This window comes from Haliaeetus leucocephalus, unplaced genomic scaffold, assembly GCF_000737465.1.
Source record: "Haliaeetus leucocephalus isolate CR32 unplaced genomic scaffold, Haliaeetus_leucocephalus-4.0 Scaffold140, whole genome shotgun sequence".
In the NCBI taxonomy this organism is placed as follows: domain Eukaryota; kingdom Metazoa; phylum Chordata; class Aves; order Accipitriformes; family Accipitridae; genus Haliaeetus; species Haliaeetus leucocephalus.
Genome location: NW_010972576.1, coordinates 3,236,566 through 3,257,509, shown reverse-complemented (window position 1 = coordinate 3,257,509; position 20,944 = coordinate 3,236,566). Strand labels below are relative to the sequence as shown.

The 20,944-nt window shown below is 37.1% G+C and overlaps 1 protein-coding gene across 2 annotated transcripts in view; it reads left to right on the top strand.

Moving 5' to 3' along the window:
* The window catches only part of RAPGEF2 (Rap guanine nucleotide exchange factor (GEF) 2), a 133,678-nt gene that overhangs the window by 9,676 nt on the left and 103,058 nt on the right, over window positions 1-20,944 (top strand). For both annotated transcript variants that reach the window (XM_010586085.1, XM_010586084.1), the window contains exon 3: window positions 8,419-8,502. In XM_010586085.1, coding sequence (XP_010584387.1) covers window positions 8,419-8,502 — 84 coding nt within the window. The remainder of the gene's footprint in view (window positions 1-8,418; window positions 8,503-20,944) is intronic.

The following is a 20,944-nucleotide window of genomic DNA, read 5'->3' as shown; positions in this document are numbered from 1 at the left end:
ATTGTGTGTCTTGATTGACCTCAGAGTATTTTGGATGCAAGATCATTTTATTTTACTACTTCTGTCATTGTTTTCCTGGTGTTTTAGGAGACTATAATTTTTTATATTAAGGGCTAATTCACTGTGCAAGTTTAATACCAAGACTTCAATGACAGTAGGTCAATGAGCTTGCATATGTATATTTGCATAATGTATTTATTGATTGCCTGTATAATCAGCTGTCTTAGACTCACACGCATTACTGACACTCGGCAATAATCTCTGATTGGACTGAATTTTCTGGTTTATTTTACTGATGTTATTTCAGAAGTGGAAAAGAATGCAAATAAATTAAATACGCCAAAGAAAAACATACTTCCGACTGTTTTCATGAATACTGAAGAGTTGTTTCCTGTGGTTCATTCTTCTTTATTTCCCACTCTTGCTACCAGAAGACAAGACACCAGTTTTTATCTGGTGTCCATTAATAAACGATAATCATGGACATCAGTTGAAATACGCACTTTAAGATGCCTGTTTAGTGAAAATTAGAACTTCTAAATTCTGAGTTACCAGTTTCATTACTAGGATGTATTTTAAATTCTTATATTTAGAGTGAAGATTAAGAGTAAGAATAAATGTAACTTCAATGTGTTCATAAAAAAAAAAAAAGTATTTGAAAATTGTGTGTGGCTAATGCATTAAGTACCCAATCTGTTTTACTTCTGTGTTGGGGATATACCTCTTAATGTCATAAAGAGCACCTAAAATGCTCTGGAAGATGTCACGTGACTGCTTAACTAGCTTATTAAGGAGCGTTATAGACAGTGCTGACAATGTGAGTAAACTGTTTTCTGATTATTCTGAATGCTACAACAATACAGTGCTAGTGGGCAGGATCTTCAGGTGTCTACCTGAGAGAATTGTTAAACTTAGACATTTTTGACATTCTAAGGCACTTCAGGGCTAATGTTTAATTGTGGCAATGATTATTCAATTTAAACAATAAACTACCTGTAGCTTTCAGCATACAGAGGATAACCAAAATGAGCAGAAACAGATAGGTTAATCTGCTGAAACAATATCCTATGGAGCATAAGCTTGCAGAGCAATGTTCTTCTTGTGCAGTGCTTAAATGCCTGAAAGAGGTCCCAGTTCTGATGTGTCAAATTTTCATTGTTTCTGTTCCTCTCAAGTGGAGATCTGGGAGCATGAACAATGTTCTGAATTACTCTGTTTACTTTCTGAAATTTATTCAACTTCCAACAACATTGAGTATGATTTCATGAAAATGTAATCTGCTAGGTACATCTTGGTTTGTAATATAAGCTGTTTTATCAAAAGAGTTACAAATGTTATAGCTTGTAGGAATGGTACTATATCCATTTTAAATGTAAGTCTTGAATGAATCCTTTAGTGGCTGGAATTTTAATGATTTATGGAGACAATAATTCTAACTAGCTCTTTCACAACCAAGAAATTGTTCTTGCTGATTTAATGACCTTTTTATGAAGTAACTTGGAAAATACCTCTGAATTGGAAAGTAATTCTGGATGTGGCGTTTGACTTACGTTAGAGGTCCTTCCAGCATCTGGTGTTGCTGGACCATTCAGTCCAGTGTCAGAGGGAGAATGACACCTCCATCGTTTAGGTTTCAGGATAGACACATCGCTCATAAAGGGAATATTAAGCAGTAATTATATGGCAGCCATTTTTGTTTTCACTAAGACCTGCATACTGCTTAGCTTTTTTCAAGTGCTGTCTTAAAGGAGTTGGCTGAGAAACCAATGACCAGTAGGTGGTCAGAGCAGCAATGACTTCTGTTTAGCATGTGCTTTTAAGTCCAGGTGCTGAATTTTGCACTGAAGTGATGCCTTATTTGACAGAATTAAAGCATGCTTGACAGCAGTCATCACAAAGACCTACAAATTCTTGCCACTGTACATACTTAGGATGTTCATTATCTCAGCTGAACTAAATGCACTCAAGTAAGCATGTGTTGAATACGATTCATTATTCCAGAGTTTTTAGTAGTGATACATCTCATCTTGATGGAGAATGAGAATTAAATTGATAGCGCTCATTAAAGTGTAGCTATTTCTAAAGAAGTTTTAAAGGAAAGTGATGCATCAGGACTTGTTAGGGTAGAGGAAGACACTTGAGGTGGCATAACTATTTGAGATTTATTGGGTCTTTCAGCAGGTTGACTTAAATCTTTATTGTTGCTGAATATTTTGGAAGGTTTTTCAACATCTTATGTGATTAGGAAATCTGAAAGCTAAAACTGGAACACCTGTGCTACTGTAGACAGATGCCTTAGAATCAGTACGTGTGGGGGACATGTATTGAAACAAGTTATGTTTTTTGCATAATTTCTTTGATATGCTTTTAATATTGATTCAGATTTATAGTTAGAAACCTGGTGTACAAGTGCTGCAGATTGCTTTAAATCAAAATAAAATAATTATAATGAGAAAATAAAACTTCAGTTTTAAGTAGTGTATATGTAGCTAGTTGGGGATCTGGGAATAAGAAGCTGCCCCTTCCAGTAGAATAAATAGCTCACAGCATGAAGAGTTTGATAAAAGTGCTGAAGACTTTGAGAAAGGCTGCAAACTTCTTGGATCTTGGCAGCCTGGAGATTTATAAACACTTCCTCATTTTTGAACTTTGAGTACCTCTGAGGTCTCAAAGAACAGTCATCTGCTAGAAAATGTGAAGACTTAAGTCTGAAAATACTGTCTAACCTTATCAGCATTGACAGCCCGGTGATGTCATCATAGGCTATTGCATAATTATGTAGCTGAAGATTCCAAACAGAACAGTTAGTGACAGTTATGAAGCTAGTTTGCAAAGTTCTGTCTTCAGTTCTTCTGTGTCATTTTCAAAGTGGCGAAGTGTGCTGTCCGGCTGCAGGTTGTAGTTGCGTAAAAGGACTACATCAAGGAAGCTGAGGAGGGAAACACAACGGGAAGGCATTGCAATCCAGTCTCTGGATTTCCGTTTCTAGCTTCTGAATGCCCGTAAATCAAGCTTTCTTGCATTCTGGGAAATTAAATATAGATTCCCCAGGAAATCCCCTGCTCTCAAAAGTGCTATAATACAAGAGTCAAGATTTAAAGTAGCTCTATTTAAATTTTGTACAACTAACTTAAGTGCAGATTATGAATAAAGTGTGCATATTGGTGACTATTTTGGTATTGGTTTTAAGTTTCGCACCACTTTAAGGTTGCTGCTAGAACCTGTGTATTCTGAAAACTTTATCAGTAGGTAGCTTCATCACAGTAGTGATAACAGAAGAACATTAAATCTTGGTCCCTTGAGTCCTTTTGCTGTCGTCTTCACAGAATACATATACTATCTTCTGCTAAAGATCTCTTGCTTTTCTTAAGATTTAGGCTCTTTCCTCTACAATGTAGTCAAATGCTTTGAGTGCATGCAGATATATGGGTGTTAGTCTAATCCTAGTGCGCTAACAAGTTACAGTTTTAGTGCAGCTGGTGTCTTGAATCTGGCCATAGTCCTGTTGGTTCTGTAAAGGATGGATGGAAGTTTGTGTTGCCAATGTTTCACTGGGGCTTTTGCTGGCTTTACTATAGCTAGGACAGAATAACTACATGTATTGATTTTGTTCTTCTGACTGCCACTTAATGTGTGACTTTTGGGTTGACTTAGTTCTGATTCTCTGCAGGATAAATTGCCCATGTCATCTTACTTTCTTGGTAATAAATCTTGTTTTTTGTAACTTGGGAAAGTGGATAGCTGTGCTGCATTTGGTAGGCAATATAACAGTCCTGAGTTTCATCCAGACGAATATTCAGAACAGCAGATAAGCTGGAAAAAACAAAACCCAAACAACTCCCCAAAACCCCCAAAGTAACCACCACTAGTCTTAAGTATTTGAAGTAACATACTGCATCACTTAAGGCCAACAGGTGAAGTAATTTCTTGCCTGCAGAGAAAATCTGTGAATGTCTGCTTGGAAATGTACATGTGCCAATAACTCCTGATTTCAAGTATTTCCACTCCTGCTGTGCATGCAGCCTTGCAAGACTGGAGGGTTGTTTGGGAAGGGAACTCCAAACTAAGTAGAAGTGCTGATTGCCTGGGTTGGGCAGGCTTTGCTTTCAGCCTGATGTGGACGTTCACTGTACTTCCAGTCTTCTAGTGTCTAACAGCTGCTGCTTCAGTGGCGGTGATGATGATGGACAGCAGTGGCACCCTTACAAAACTAGTCATTGGAAAGATCTTACCTTATCAAATGTCTTTCCTTTCTACATCAGCTTGACTGACAGGCGCTACTGGACCCTCCCCTCAACTGTCCCTAGGCCAAAACCCCCCCAATCTCCCTCTAAGGATGCCTTTGGGGGGGATGTCATCAGCATCTATCGTGCTTCAGCTAATTCTGAATGACTTGCTTACATGGAGTTAATACCCTCCTGCAAACCCAGTCAGGGATGTGTCCTGTCTACAAAAAACCCCTGCTAAGCACAATTTGCTGTCATTTCTTTGACAGAAGATGTATCTTTAGGAGGAAGAATACAGTTTCTAGATACCTCTGTGGGCTGCCAGTGGTAAGCAGTATTCTAGCAGGGAAAGAAAACTCCATGATTAGGCTTAGATTTCTTCTCTAGGATTCAATTCTGATGTTTAAAAACAAACCGTAAAATGTGATTGCAAAGAAAAAAACCTTTCAAATGTGAGTATCCTGTATTGGGTAAAATAGTATTTGCATGAGTCCTCACGTAGCTTGAAGAAGTGGTTTTGTGGTTCAGTATAGGCTTCTGTAGTTCCTTCTGTTCACTACAGGCACAAAAGTCCTGAAGAATGCAAATGTATTGTTGATGAACAAAGGTCAAACGTAGTACAGAAAACATGGAAACTTGACTGAAGGCTACCTGATGTTTGAATAGGATTGTGGAAAGCCCAGGATCCTTGAAATGAAAGAATGACATGTGGTTTTTTGTAACAGCACTGTCTAGCAAAAGCTGGCTGCCAAATGGCTTTGAGGCTTAATTCTAAACAACAAGTGTAGCAAGTGTTGAGAAGTGCAGGAGTTAAATATATTTTCATATGAAAGGAATAGATCAGTCTTTCATTTGTCTGTGGGTTTTTTGGAGGGAAGCATGTGTGTTCTGGAGGAAGGAATGTATTTGCTGTATGTGCGGGTTTTTTTCAGATGTTTTGTTCAAGAGTATATTAAGACACTAGTAGTTGTAAACATGAAGAGAATGAAAATCCATCAGCGTTCTTTGCTCTTGAAGACTGTCTTGGAAATATTTCTGATATTTTGGCTGGCAATGAAAGTTTAAAAAAATAAACAGTGTATTTTAGGGAAGATACCTTGAAATACAGATACTTCCACTATTCTGACACAGCAATATTGAAGATTTTTTTTTATTATTATTTAGATAATTAAGGAGTTGTTCAGTAGATATGCATGATGCAAATACCTTAGAGCTTAGAAATTCTCATACATGACTGTAAAAATAAAAACACTTAAAGTACACATAAAGCAAAATGAAAATAAAACCAATCAGATAGTATTCCTGAAGTTTCATTTATTTTTTTAATCAGTACTTTCAGCTGTCAGATGAACAGATGCTTCTTTTGATTATATATAAAGTGGATAAAGTATGATGTTTATGACAGATAAGTGAGAAGGAGCAACAACTGTTAAAGAGCTAGCTTGCAGAGAAAGTGGATAAACCTGTGAACTGGCAAAAGAAAAGATAAAACTGAGTTGGATGATTAACTAAGTGAAAAGTCATGGTGTGTGTGATCAAATAAGAAAAACTTAAACCACTGCAGTTAAATGTATAATCATTAAAGCCGTTTGTTAAATGATTCAAAGGTAGATTTCACAAGTGGCATTAAGAATTTGAATATTGAACTTATTGACTGGTGCTTGTGAAAGCCAGTGTCTGCCTTACTCTTTGGAGATAAAACATCTCCAATGAGAAAAGATAACTAAAGCCCCTTACAAATAGGTGATTTGACAGAGGATTTAAAATAGTTATCAACTCTTAGAGGAGGGAAATAAAAGCTTGTATATTAGCAGATTTGCAAAAGATTTTCTATTGGTTTAAATATTTTTTTTAATTTTTGCTTTGATTATTTTATCCTTGGAAATGGCTTTCTGTAAAAGTATAAACAGATCTTTTAGATTACTTCTTCTTTAGTTATGAAGCCTGTGACCCCTGATGAGGTTCTCTTCTATTGGACTAGACATTTATACTTAGTCAAACTGCCAATTTTTAGGAAAAGGGCGGGGGGGACCAACCCACAAAACTTCTTATGTGATAATATAATGCACTGTAATCCACATGGAAAAATTATCCTTCACAACCTAATAGAGTTACTTCCCAGCAATTTGGGAAATCACTTGGTCTATAGCCATTGCTTCAAATGTCTATTTTAAAAACTTTCAACTGTGCTAATTAGTGCAGATTTTTGTATTTAGAATGGCATCTATTAAAAACCAGAAACTGGAAAAAACCCAACAGACTTGCAGTTCAGCAGCAATGCTGGTTGTATGCCTGTCACCTTAGGACTCATTTTGGGGGGAAGAGTGTTTAAAAATGTGTGACTTCTCAGGTGCATGTTCATGCTTTTGAGAACGATATTTTCTTTTGAAGTGGTGGTTTTCTTATCTGCTTTAACCTGGTTCTCTGTACTTATGTACAATGTTGATTTTTTTAGACTAACAAGTTTGAGGGCAATATACAGGTCCATGTGAGAAGCAAGCTTGTGAAGCACGCCTCAGAAAAGGCAGCTTGGTGCACTTCAACTATGTGAATCAAAATGCCTTGTTGTTTTAGCTGTGACACCATGTTACCGCTTCATTTTCTATTGTCTATCAGTATAAAGAGTATTTCCTGAAGTCTTCATTTTGAAGATGTTAAGTCTTCACTGGTGGGCATGGCTGACCAGTGTGGCTTCACTGGTCAGGTCATAGCCTGGTGGAAAAGGAATATAGGCTGCATCATCTTAGTCAGTTCTTGTGTTCTTGGTCATAGATTGTGTCCTCAATTTTCTCTGTTAATTCTCCATGTTTCTAATGTCTGTCCTTTCTCTTATGGTTATATTATACAGTGCAAAATGGAAACGGAGCATGTTTTTAGATTGGATGGTTTGCTGTTTTGCTCTCAGCTGTTTTAGGCCAGCTCCTTCCCTCTCCTTCTAACTTCAGCTTTCCTTTTAGAAAGCGTAATATAGGGAGTGCTGAGGAAATGGCATGCCTGTTTTGAGGACCCTGCTGTGTAGGTACCTCTTCAGTTGAAGTTCTTCAAATGAAAAACACGCTGCTAACATGTACATAGCCTACTTAGATTTAAGATTGGATTTTAATACTATGCTGTCATCGTCATTAAAAGATGTGGGCTGTTCTTGCTTGAAGTTAGAACTCGTTGCTAAAGACTTGAGCCATGTAATTTAAAAAAATGAAGGTGCTACAGATTAATTAAGTAATCTGCATCTCTTACTGTCACTAGGGATGTGGTTTTCAGATAAGAATGCTTGTGCAGTTCATAATGGCGTACTTGAATCCAATTAGTGAGTTTCTTTGGAAGAAGCAGGAGTGGTAAAAACTGAATTAAAGTACAGATATTCTCAGTTTTGACTGTTGAAGTGGCACAAGATTTCCACTGCAGGTATTTTTAGTAACCTTGAACTATTTTATTTTCCTGTCTAAACATTATTTAACTTATCCAAGAGGAGTCTAAGCCTATGAAAAAGATTTTGTATTACTCAAGGAGCAAGATCTGAATCTAAAGTAGAATGAACTGGGCCTGGATGGTAAAGTCCTCATCCAGTTCCTCTGTAGGATGAAGAGAGGGGAGTTTATTAGGAATTTATTCTTGTGCCAGGAGGAGACATGAAAGGGGCAGTGCGTAGTAGCAGCAGATAAAGTGGACTAACAAATCTGATGTACGTTTACCATCTGCAAATGTATCCAATGCTCTCCTACCTTGTGGGAAAGCAGACTGATGCCAAAAGGCAAATTTTTGTCTTGAAGAAAGAGTGAAGGAGAGGGCTAGAATTGGAAAATGAAGCCTTGTTTATAGAGGGGAAGATGCTAGAATTCTCTTCAGCAAGAGGAAAGTAATGGATTCAACAGAATACAATACTTTTGCTGTAGCTTGACTTCATTTTAATCACTTTCAATGATATTTCATTGGATTTGTGTTGTTACTAAATAGATAGATTTATGCTTTTAAAAAAGTGAAGTAAATGAAATGAGGCATTCTAATGTGTATATATTTGCAGGTGGAAATTAGAATAGCTTAATGGAATTGTTTTGTAAATGATTGAACTGTGGCTTTCTTCCATAATTTTGAGCATTTTTGCCTCTGATGTTCTTTGTACTGCAAATTTGGTAGTGCTATGAGTAACCTAAATCAAGTGTCTTAAACTGTGTCCTCTTTTTTTTTATTCCAGCCCTGATGATATTGGTACCTGTTGGTATATCCTGCTGTCTGGTTCAGTCTTCATTAAAGAATCTATGTTTCTTCCAAGGAGCAGGTATGTCAGCTATGAATATACTGCATTCTGTATTTTAAACATAAATTATGAGATGTAGAGAATTTTTAGAATTAAAAGGCAATGTTATATGCTTAATGAAACACAGAAGTACATGCGTAAACACACCTTTCCTGCCTTTACTAGCTGTGGTATTTGTTTTATGCCCATAGCTAGAATTGAAAGCCCGTTACTGTGGATAGTGTACAAACATCCAAAGTGTCATGCAAATGCTGTCAATTTAAAAATAAAACCACCAGAAACCTGACAAATGGAGTGAAGTACAGAGTAGTCTGTTTCTGTGAGTAATCAAACTTTAAATCACAGGATGTACTAGAGCTTATGATGTTTTCCTGAGGCTTTACTTACCATGTACAAATCTTCAGTGCATGTTTTAGCATATACTTAGATCATGTTACTGCCAGTTTTGCTACTTCAGTTTAAGGTTGTGCTTCATGTAAATGGATTTACAATGAAGAGTGGTATTTTACGTAGAAAAAGTAAGTTTGAGTGTGAGATGCTCAAAACTTACATTGCTACAGTAGAAAATTTAATTATTTTGAGCTATGGAGAAAAAAATGCAGATGACCGCAAGGATTTTAGACTAAGGTGGCTGAGCTTGATCATTTTACTGGAAGCAGAGTGGAATCGCTTTAAAATGCTGGTTTTATGCATATTCATTCAGACTACTATAAAAGGCTCCTTTGAAGTAAATAGCATGTAATACAATTTGTGAAAGGCGGAATGAAAGAATGACCCATCTCTGTACAGTATGATGAGAATGAAAGTACTAGAAACTTCCTTACAGTTTTAAACAGTGGGAAACCACTTCAGAGCCAGTGATGGTTGGCATATGAACAACTAGATGTTCCAATCTGCCTTTCAGTGGGAGAACAATGCTGGTCTTGGGACTTCCATTTGATGATGGTGGCATGTTTTTGGTGTAAGCAAGTGTCTTGCATCTGTAAAAGGACAGGCACTGCTGATAAAATGGTATATTTGATGTGTCATCAAACAGTATGTGCTAAAGGTGCAGAACTGGTTATTGTAAAAAGTAGCACAACAACAGATTATAGGATCCCTGCTGCTGGCAGATGGACGAAAATTGTCCCATATGTCATCCATGAACAGGCAATGCCAGAAAAAAAAGCTGGCAGAAAGTGCTACCTTTAGATGCTGGGAGAAGGGATATACATCATCTGAATTAATGTAGGGTGGTTGTATATAGTCTGTGTCAAGAATCTTCTGTTCCTTTGAATTACAGCAATGCTTGTGCTTCAGACATTTTTTGACACTTGATGAGAAGTGAGATTTAATAAGATAAACAATGTGCTTGAGATTCTTCCTGGAAGAATGACAAGAAATTGTAGGTCCTGTGACTCTAAGCAGAGCATTTAAGGGCTGATCACCTGGAGAAATTCAGAAATGACATCTGGGACAGTGTCTGAGATCTTGGTGAATTCCAAGTGTGGAATTTGGCATTAGAAAAAGTTTCATAGTTGTGGATGGAGTCAAGTAGCTGCCAAAGCTGGTGTCTTGAGAAGCAAATGCAAGAGAGAGAATTTGTTAATTAACAAAGATAACATGAGTCCATGAAAGCAAAATTAAGAAACTTCAATTTAATGGTATAAGAAAGTATTTCTTAAGAGCAAAACCAGAGTCATTCTAGTGAGGGGCTTTGTGCTTAGAAGCTATAGTTATTAAGGGGTAGGTGAAGGCCTTATTTAAATTTAGGACGAGGCTAATGGGGATTTTTACTTTGCAAATGAGTAAGCTGCAGTATCTGGGCCTTAGACTTATCCATTAATAGGAAAGTTGAGAAAAGTGAGAGGGCACCCAGGTTGTTTTTGATTTGGAATACGGGTGGTAGTAAGTGAATTATTTATTTATTTATGTATTTTTCAAGCAAAGACTTGAGAAGAAGACTAAGTTGTTCAGATTTACTTATGCTGCCAGTGAATTGCTCACAAGGAAATAGTAAGCTGCTCAGATATGTAGACTGGGTAGAAGAGACTGATTAGCAGCAATACTAAAATAAAATTTTGCAGTGCTGTAGAACAAAAGTGAGTGAGGCCTCCTAAAAAGGCTGCTGTCCAGAAAGAACCGATAGGGTGGTATTCTGAAAACTAGAGAGTAGTGTCAAAAGTGGGCAAAAGGCCGTTACTGGATAACTATCTGCTTAAACTGACTATTTACACATACAGGGAGTAATAATTTCAAGAGCCTTCTTGAGCATTGCATAATTTGGGAGTGTTGATGTCTTGTTGCCATTAAGATTAATTTGCTACGCTTTAGCGAATGGAGCATGTTTTGATGCATCATTGACTTTAGGTAATAGGAAGAGACCTAAACATTGCCAGGTAGAGATCATCTAATTTTGATCTTGTTTGGCCAAAACATTGTCATTTGAGTAAAGTTATTGTAAATTCATATTTAGACTACTGTAGAGGGTTTTTTCCAGTTTAATCCATTTTATCTTTGCCCATCTAGAAAGCCACTAGGAAATAATTTTGCAACATGTGAAGCTTGTGAGTAAGAAAGAAGGATGGAGATGAGAAGTCTGTGTAGGAGCAGAAAGCAAGAAGTATATTCTTCTCTCCAAACCCAAGTGACTCAGAAAATTCTCATTTCCCTAACTTTTCTTCTCCCAGAGCTTAGACTAATCCATTCCTCCTATCCTCAGACATCTTACCATGCAAAACTCCTCTTTTTTTTTTTTCTTGTCTTAAAATTATTCTCTTTTTTGACAGCCTGCTCTATGCACCTGCAATAAATCCCTTTGCATAGGTTATGTAGGCTGCATCCAACCCTCCCAGCAGGACCTCAGGAGCTGCTGGTGCTGCTCAGACTGCAGGCTTCCACTTGCCTGCCCTCCTGGCTTCGTTGAGCTTGGCTTCATTTGATGATGACTCGGCAGCAGTAGCTGGGCAAATTTAAAATAAAATATATGTTGTTGTTGTCCGTCTGTCGCCCCCAATTTCAAGAGCATTTGCTATTCTTTGTTGGATTTCACTCTTTTAAAACGTATGTCTGTACAAGCCAGGGTAAAACTAGTACCTGGTTAGGGTAATTCAGATAGCCCTAGTGAATAAATCTGCCTGCAATCTTGGAGGTGTTTTCTCATTCCTGTGCTGAATTCCATACTACTCTTAACTTTGTGGTTGTTGGCATGTGACCCTACAAGGAACAGGATGGAGTGCTGTCATCAGATTTATAGCTGAAACTTGGAAGTACCTTAGTGCATTTGATTGCATATGCTCAGCATATTGTTTGCATTTGGGGCTTCTATTAGCTAATTTAGTTGCATTAGTTTCAGATATAGCATCCTCAGACTGGTTGGTGGATAACGCTGGAAATGTTCTTCTGTTGTGTATTTTATGTCAGGTAAACTTCTTTTTTTCTTCTTCCAAATCATTGTTTCCATCTCTTTGATACCTAGTGTTAGATACCATTTAAAATTCTTCGGGGAGGGGGAGTGATGGCTCTGCTCGGCAGACAGATAATACATAGTTGGGAAAAAAGAATGTCTTAAAAAAAAAACAACCAAAAACAACCCCAAACCAAACAAAAAAACCCCTAACTGTCTAAAAGCACAAGCAATGACCACCCCCCTGCTTTCCCAGTCAAACCAGAAATAAATAATAGTATAGCAGTCCAAAAATAAGCAGCTTTGTAATGTACTATATATGGTCAAATAGCTGATAGTTGAAATAGTTTGAAATGAGTGGCATAGCTGCCAATTTTGCCGTGGTTATATAATGTACTGGGTGACTTGTAAAACTACTTATAACTAGCTATTTGACAATGAAATATTGGAATACCTGAAGTTTTAAATCGAGTAACATGCTTTGGAAACTTTAACATTGAAACTATGCCTGTTTTGTGAAAATAGCATGACTATCATTTTATTTTCCTATTGTAATATAGTTTAGCTTGTATTTGTTCAAGTGTCAAGCCATCAGCTAGCAAATAATGTTCATAAGATAAGGCTGCATTTTTTTCTGTTAACTTACTATTTGGGGAAAATTTACAATTCAGAGTTTTAAAGAATTTTGACCTGAACAATTAAAGTTGCCGTATTTTTGGTAACATAAAGTAAAGCTTAATCTTGTTCTCCTATTTAAATTCTGTAAATTTCAACAGTGAAATTTATTCTGACAGCTTAATGTGAGGAAGATTCCCCCCCATTTTACTATTTAGTTTTCATACTAATTCCTTTTTTTTTAACATATCAGGCACATATTATGGTCAAACTAAACATTTCTTAATTTCCCCCTTCCACCATGACCACCAAACTAGCACAAATTAACACTTGGTCCCCTCACCATTTCCCCTGGGCATCTGTGCCCTGGAGCCGTTCACATGGTAGAATGAGGTTTATGTATGAAGTCCAGAAAGTAAATGAGCAGAAAATACAATTCCCTGAAGGTTGTCCTGGCTCTCCTGTGTTTTCACGTGGTCACTGACAGCAGTATTGTGACAGTCCCTCAAAATATCTCTTGGAATGGCCTCCAGCATCCCTAGGTCTACTCAGTGCTCTCATCACATTTGCTCAGCTGCTCGGACTTCCCGTGTGGTTTTTGTTCCAGGACTTTGCTTGTAGTGCAAATTTTACTGTAGTCTTCCATCTTATTCGACTTGGAGCAGCACTACAAAAATGTCTCCTAGATCTCCCACAGCTAACCTCGTGCTTGCCTGTGGCCTCCACAACTGGAGGATGCAACTAACACTTAGCAGCAACAAAATACAGATTTGCTGGGCAGTTTTTCTCAGTCCAGTAGACTCTGGTGCTTGGGTTTTTCTCCTTTTCTCTAAGAATTCTTCCGAGACCGCCTGGGTGATGTGTGCTGTGCTGTGCTGTTTAGGCATGCTGCAATGCTGACTTGTCAAGTGTAAACCTGGCTTTGCTCTTGTCTTTAACTACTCGCTCATCTTTACTCTTCCCTTGCTGTAGCCTCCTCTTTTCTTTTTTTACTGCCACACCCAAGCAGTTCTCCCCTCACCACTTCATACGGCGATGGAGAGCTGCTCTCCCTTTGGCAAATTCACAAATTTTACGTGAAAGCAATTATTTAAGCTTTTTCCTCTAATTAAAAGATTAAATTTTGAAGTTGAGAGAACATCTGTTTTTTCTCTCTTCATAATTAAAAGGGATGTATCTATTTAAATATTGATGATTTAGTTCTCCAGTCTTTCCTATACTAAAACAACCTAAAAATTCTACTGGAGAGCCATTGAAGAAATCATGGACTTGTTTTGAATGTGTTTAAAGCAATAACAATACTCAATTTGTGCAGAAATGATTTGTCCTCATCCAAGTGTGTCCTGATTAACTTAAGAAGGTAACATCTCCCAGAAGAAAATTTGTTAGGGATTTTGGCAGTTTTTTTTATTTTGACGGGTAATGCATGTGAGTATAATAGTGTGAGCAGAGCCCTTGGCTATGTACATGCATTTATACAGCTTTATGTATCCTGAAACATACTTCCAAATTTTTGTGATGCCTGGGACATGCTGTTTGGTGTGGCTTACATATATCTAACTGATGATCCATTTATATTTTGAATGGAGAACTGTCTTTGATCAATCTTTTCAGTGAATAAAATTATATTGATAGCTTGAATCACAATGATAAAATCCTTCTATCCGTATATGACCCTAATATCCTTTAGTTAAAGTGGCTGTTGCTGGCTGAAACTCAGAACAGAACAAAACTGGTATTTTAACTGAAAGAGAGTGATCAATATACACAAATATTTAAACCAAAATAAATTTTGAATTTGGCTAAAAAGGTTGTTTGGGTTTTTTTTTCCCTGTGCAGGAAACTGAGAGTTTTAGAACAATGGATTTGAGGGAGGCTCTGGGTTGTACTTTTGGGAGCTGCTGGTTTAGTTATTTAAGATGCAGAGGGAGTTGATCAAGAGCTGTGCTGGGCTTATTGAGCTTTTCCCTGTTTCTGAGTTTTGCTTATGGCTGAGGATTTATAGCATCATGATTGAAACATGAAGACTATACATTAGATCTTTGTACAGAAAAATAAATCCCCAGGTTGTGGTTTCAAGTCTATTTAAGAAATTACTTGAAAATGCATGCTTTGGATTTAGTTTGCCCTCAGAACTCTCGCTCTTTAATAAAAAACCTCTTTTTTTTTTTTTTCCTGCTACTTGCTACTGCTGGATTTTCCCATGACCTGTTTGTTGCTTTATTATTTCTGTATCCAGCTAGTGCAGTTCTGAAGCCATGCTCGTGGCTCTTTAAAAGCTGGTGGGAAGGTATAGAGTATGGTATTGTTGTGGGCTGACCCCCACTGCTGTCTTGTCTTCTGTCTGGTTTGAATGCCTTAGTTCAGCATTTCAGTCCATCAACTGAAACTGAAGCATGAAAGGAGCGTGATCTTAGGGTTTAGTCTAGGAAAGGCTGAGATCATAAGCTGAAGAAAGGAGCTGGAAGAAGTAGTGGAGATGTCAGTCCATTTATGACCGAGTGTATATCTACCATGAAATACTCACAATGGATTTTAAGTAGACATTTAGAAAGTAATGCTAATTGCTTTGTACCATCTGCATCTATCTAAAAGATGGTGTATGTCCTTTTCAATGGACGTGTTCACTGTGACCTGCAAGCACGGAATTAGACTATCCCATTGCATGTGACTGGGATTACTTTTTGAGACTCAAACTACTGGAGAAAACAAAAGCTTGCTTACAAGAGGGAACATTTTGTTGGGAGTGCCTGATCTGGCCATCTACCTTGAATCTGTTCATCTCCCGGTGGTATCGTGGCCAGTGTTATCAGTGAAGCCTGGAGCTCGCTGATGTGTGGCATTGCCTTCTTCCTCGCAAGGTGCCAGAGGAGCTGGAGCTGCCACGGGTCTGTCCCTGAACTCAACTCCCTGAGGGCTGGCTGGCAGGGAGGGTATGCAGAGAGGGTTTCAAGCTCTTTGAGCCTGGCTTCTTCACTTGGATGCAGTCACAGTCAACCCTGGCTGTAGCTGAATTAGCTGAGCCATAAATTGACGGGGCCTTGTCTTGTCATGTCACCTGCTGTTACGGCAAAGTTCATGATGCAGAGCACATGCTACTTGTACCAGTAATGTCATCTGAAACTGTCCTTATTGTTTGCAGAAATTGGTGTACAGGTTTTTTAAATATGAATACTTAAAATGATTTTTACAGCTAAATGAGTTTGGTATTGTGTACATTTTGCTTTATCCCACCCGTCTCCTGTTGTGTTGCATAATTCAGGAGTTCACTGAGGTTTGAAATTGGTCGTCTTCCAAGTGTGCTGCCAGTATCTGAGGTGTTGGGAAATAGAAGAGGACACAGTTCCTAAATGATGAGATTGGGTGGTGTCTGGCGTTGTTCCTGTCAAAACAATTATTTCAACGCTACTGGAATTTTGTTCTTGCACAGCTGCTAAAATGTTAAGGGACTTAATCTATTACTCTGGAATCTTTTGAAAATAAAAATAGAAATCTAGCGTAGTGGGCCTAGTGCTACTAGGCTCTCTTCCAAGTTTGTAATGAGGAGATGAGAAGGTAACAACAAAGCAGAAAGTGTCAAATGACCTGAATAACTTTTAAGTGAGCCTGATTATTTTTGATTCCTCTTAAGGTGGGGGAGGTTTTCAGCGATGGAAATGCTTACGGTAGGAGAAAAGCCAACTTCAGAAGACCTCACAAATGCAAGCCTTGTACTAGTTTCTAGGTGTATGTCCTAGAGCTACAGACTTCTGTCTCTTTCCATATGAAAGACCTGGTGATGGACTTGAGATGGTCTGGATCACCTGCTGATGATCAGGTGCATTGGTGGAATGTTCAAAACAACTTAATACGCTTTCTGTAGGAGAGATACCATTAATTGATGGTATAGAGCCTGTAGATTCAAGAATCCTTGTTCTGGTCCAGTTTTTCATTGTTTCATATGCAGTAATTGTAAGCTAAGTCAAGATGGCATTTCCTGCCACTGTTGCTACATTTAAAAAAAAAAAAAAAAAAAAAAATTGAAGTAGGCTTTTCTTACGTTGTGCTTTATTCAGGTCAATGGTGTTTATCTTCCCCATTGAAACCACAATTATGTAAAAATACTAAAAAGTTAAATGTATCTATTTTAATGATAAAGTTATGCTTAGGAATTTGTGATATGGAGCATAGAAACAAAGTATGTAACATTATAAATCGTAACCACTGCTTTTATGGAGAGTCCCACTTGTGAACTAATTTAAGTTATTTTTGCACTTGCTATATGGAATAAGTATAATCAAAATTTTTCAGTGTGATATGAGTATGGGATATAGCCAATGCTAAGGAAAAACAAAATCTGAGGCAGCATGGATAGTAGAATTTTTCTGTGTAAGCATGAATGTATCTTAATAGCTCGAAGTAACTGAAAAGGACCTTAAGGAAAAAAACTAAAATTAAGCAGAGTGGTTTAACAGACTAGATTCATGGGGGATAATCTTTTAGCAGAAAGAAAGCAGAGGAAAGGAGAAAATCCTTGGAGGTAGCAGATAAAGGAAATACAGTCTTTGACATCTATGAATGATACCAACTCTCACATCCCATTTTTTAAATGTTAGAAAGTTGGGGTTAAAATTATGGCTATTTAGTGTTGCAAAATGTGCTGAAATTGTGGTTTGTTGGTTGTTTTTTTTTCCTGGGAATGTTTTAGAATGCTCTCTAGGATGGACGGGAAAAACATTCATTCCACTGAAAACTTGTTTTTCCTGAAGATGTTGACATATTCTCATTGTTGAAAAAGTTTGGTGCTGCTTAGTTGGTTTCTAAAGTGTGCTGCAGTGAAAGCTGACCTTGAAACAGAATGTTTTTTATTGCTGACTCTTCTCTTTAGCTTATTTTGTGTCTCGTTGGTTAGAGACACCTTTGTAATCCCAGCATTAGGGTTTCTAATGGAGCATGTCACAATTTGAAGTAATTGAGAACTTCTAATCAATCTTGGAAACATTGTTCATCTTTGCTTTTGCTTTTATTGCTCTTCCGTACATTATAATTATGTGATATTAATTTAATTTCAACAGTTCTCACTTATACTGGGATCTTCTTTGTAAAATTTCAGGCTTGATTTTAGTATTAAAAAGCTGCTATCTGAAATGATAATAAATTACTCGCATACAAATGGGGATATGGAAAAAATGGAGGGCTTTTTCTGAGAGGTTAAGGAGGGGTAAATTCTCTATGTAATAAAGTACATGGTTATTTCAAAGTTAAATGTGAGATCTCTTATACCTGGGTATTCACCACTGCTTATATTGCTAATGAAAGATACCTATCAGAAAAAATCTGTTACTTTTTCACAATTGATATTGCAGCTGGTGAGGTAACCTGTTCTGCAATCTCTTCCTTCTGATTTAAGGTTCCTTCTGATTCAATTTATTAGTATTTAAGGGTTTGAGTTTTAGTACAAACCTGCAAAATACCAGAAAACTCCTCGGTTACCTGGGAACTGCATTCTGAGATTCCTGCAGAGGGAAAGAGGAAGACCGTGGTTTTTTTACATGCTGTCAGGGTCTCTGAGCAAGTTTTATAAGTGTAACGAACTCAGAAGTTATCTGGTCATTGCTTACCCCAAAATAACAACAAAATGAAGTATGTGCAAAAATAGCATAAAGAATACCAAAGAAGGGGAAGTATACCCACGTGGAGGGAGGGGATGGGGTGCGCTGCAGAGCGAGGTGACGATGCTGGTCTAGGTATGGGGAAAAGACCATTTTCAGCAGGGTGGTGAAGTTTTCACAGCCTAGGGAGCAACATTAACTAGACAGAGAGGTCTGTTTCTATCTGAAATTGGAGATGATTTATTACCTCTGAATGATTATAGTTAGAAGAATATACAGAGTGGATGATCACGCTCACCAAAATTTGTGTACTCTACAGAAAAGTCAAGAGGTACCTTAAAGTCTATCCTGTGCTTACAAGTGCAAGACTTAGTCTTTTCTGATTTTTATATATATATATATATATATTATTTTGTTTTTACGAAATGTCCAAGAAAATTCTTGAGGGAAGTCCAATATAAATGTGTTATGGGATGACTGTTCTGGCCTTTAGGTTTGGGGTATATGTGGGTAAGAGCCTTTTCTTTGTCTCATGTGGAACTCGGGTGATCTAAACTTCTACAGACTTATCTTTGCTGAAGGGCAATCTTGCTAAGGTAAAATAATGACTTTTACTTACTTACATATTTGTAGGACTGTAGAAAGGTTGAAGGAATCAAAAATATTGTTTTGACCATTAGCATGATTCTGCTACTATAATTCTCCTACATATAGTGTTTTTAACAAAATGTTATTCCATACTGTAGAAGAGTAAAATATCTGAGAGTTTTCTTTCAGGTTACGCTCAAATTTTTGGATGTTTCTGAAAAATAAATCCAGGGACACTAGGCATAGTATAATGTGTAAAGTGAGGGATAATTTATTTTCAAATTATAATCTAAATAGCTAAAACAAAATTATTGCTATTACTTCACTGTTTTAGTTTGTTTATTCTTTTACAGTTATAGGGCACTTATTACAAAGATATCTTGAATACGTCTATAGTGCACTAATAAGATTTATGGAAACTAGTTATTGAGGTCATATGTTTAGCCCTCCATGTGAATGAATTGGTTGTATTGAATGAGTTAGGCATATAAGTGGGGGTGGAAAACGTCAATATGTATGGTCCTACTTTACTACTAAAAACCTAGATGACATGTCAAGTTATTAATTTTTTGTTGTTGTTTTTAGTTTTTTAAAACGATGACAGTTTCTAATACCTTAATTATGAAAGTCTGTAGAGGGACTTAAAAAGCTTACTATATATTTTTCAAGGTAAAAAAACTGTCTTCATTTAGGATCTAACTTCTAAAGGCTTTGTATGAGGTTGGAAAAATACTCCTCTGTATTAATGAATTTCATGAATGTTAATAACCCAAACTGTTCAGACAAGGTCTTGCCTCTTAAGTAATGTTTTCCTACTACTTCTCATTCTTTGAGACCATTATGTAGATCTTGTGATGTCACAGTAATATCCATGGCAACACAGACGTCATTAAGATGAAGCATAAGCAAAGCTGTCTTTATTCAAATCATTTATTAAAATACTTTTTTTTAAAAAAAGGAATAATAATAAAAAAAGTTAGGGAAAAAAAGCCTTCATCTTTGAATGTTTTCCAAGATAAAATAATATGAGAACTTCTAATTTAAAAATAAAATAAGGAAAATTTTCTTTTCCAAATAAAGATCTTTTCTGTCAGCTGTTCTGATGAGGTACCTGCCTTCTACCTTTCCATACTAGAGATGCTGCAAAGTTGAGCTGCTGCAACAAGACAAATTTTGTTATTGCTACTTTCCAGTTTTGTTTATCTGTATATTTGTGTATATAGTTTATAAATACAGATCTTGAATTTCACAGGAAAATGTCGTAAATGCATTTCTCTTGTTTAGTGTATATGAAAGGGTCATAAAGAACTGTAAGTCGTATTCTTGTCTGAAAAGTATTCAAGTTCACCTGCTGCTATAAAGGCCCTGAGCATCTACCGTCATTTGCAGTAAATTTGCAAAAGAATTTGTTACTCTTTACAGCACTTTTTCAGATTGAGTTTTTAACCATTTTTAGCTTAACTTTAGTTTTAAAGTAACATTATAAAAAGCTAAAGTGAAAAGCAACAAATTTGAAACTTTACTCAATTTATTTTTTTTTTTACATAAACTAGTCAAACTCGCTACCATACTCAGCCTTGTAACTAGGTAAAATTCTAAAATTAACCACACTTCTCAAAACAGTAGTCTGTACTAAAAGAAAAACTGTGTGAAGACCATAAGGCATATGTTTCAGGGCTTGACTGAAGGGACTTTCTCTGGAAGCAAACCTCCAATCTAGCTAATTTCAAAGTATTCACTGTGGGTTTTCCGGAACTTCTTTTGAAGTGCTTTCAGTAGTCAGCTATAAATTACCAGATTAATGCAACCTCTGATCAGGGTTGTATTTGCATAAGAAATAAAGAAATCCCTATGAGTGTTACGTAGATAAAGTACTATAGTCTGTCATCTCTAAGGATGCTAACTAAACATGTTCAAAATACTGAAGGAGTTTACTAAAGCTTTCAGCTGGAGTTCAAATTAACTTTCACATATTTTTAGCAGAAATTATTTAAAGCATTAATATACTATTAAACGTGCTTATCCTATAATTTTAGTGTCCTTCACACGGACCGGTTAGTTGTCAGGCATTCTCTGTCTGGCTTGCCGGGTTCTTCCTGACTTGACACCCTCCTGCTGCAGCACCGGGGTTATTGCCCTTGGCACCGTGATCCCTCTTCCCTCACAGGCAGCGAGTAGTTTTGGGCTCCAGGTCAAGAAAGGAGCTGCACTGATGTTTGAGGCTTTTTTTTTCACTTGTAAAACACCTGCCCTCCCCCTCCCTCCCCCCCCCCCACCCCCCCCC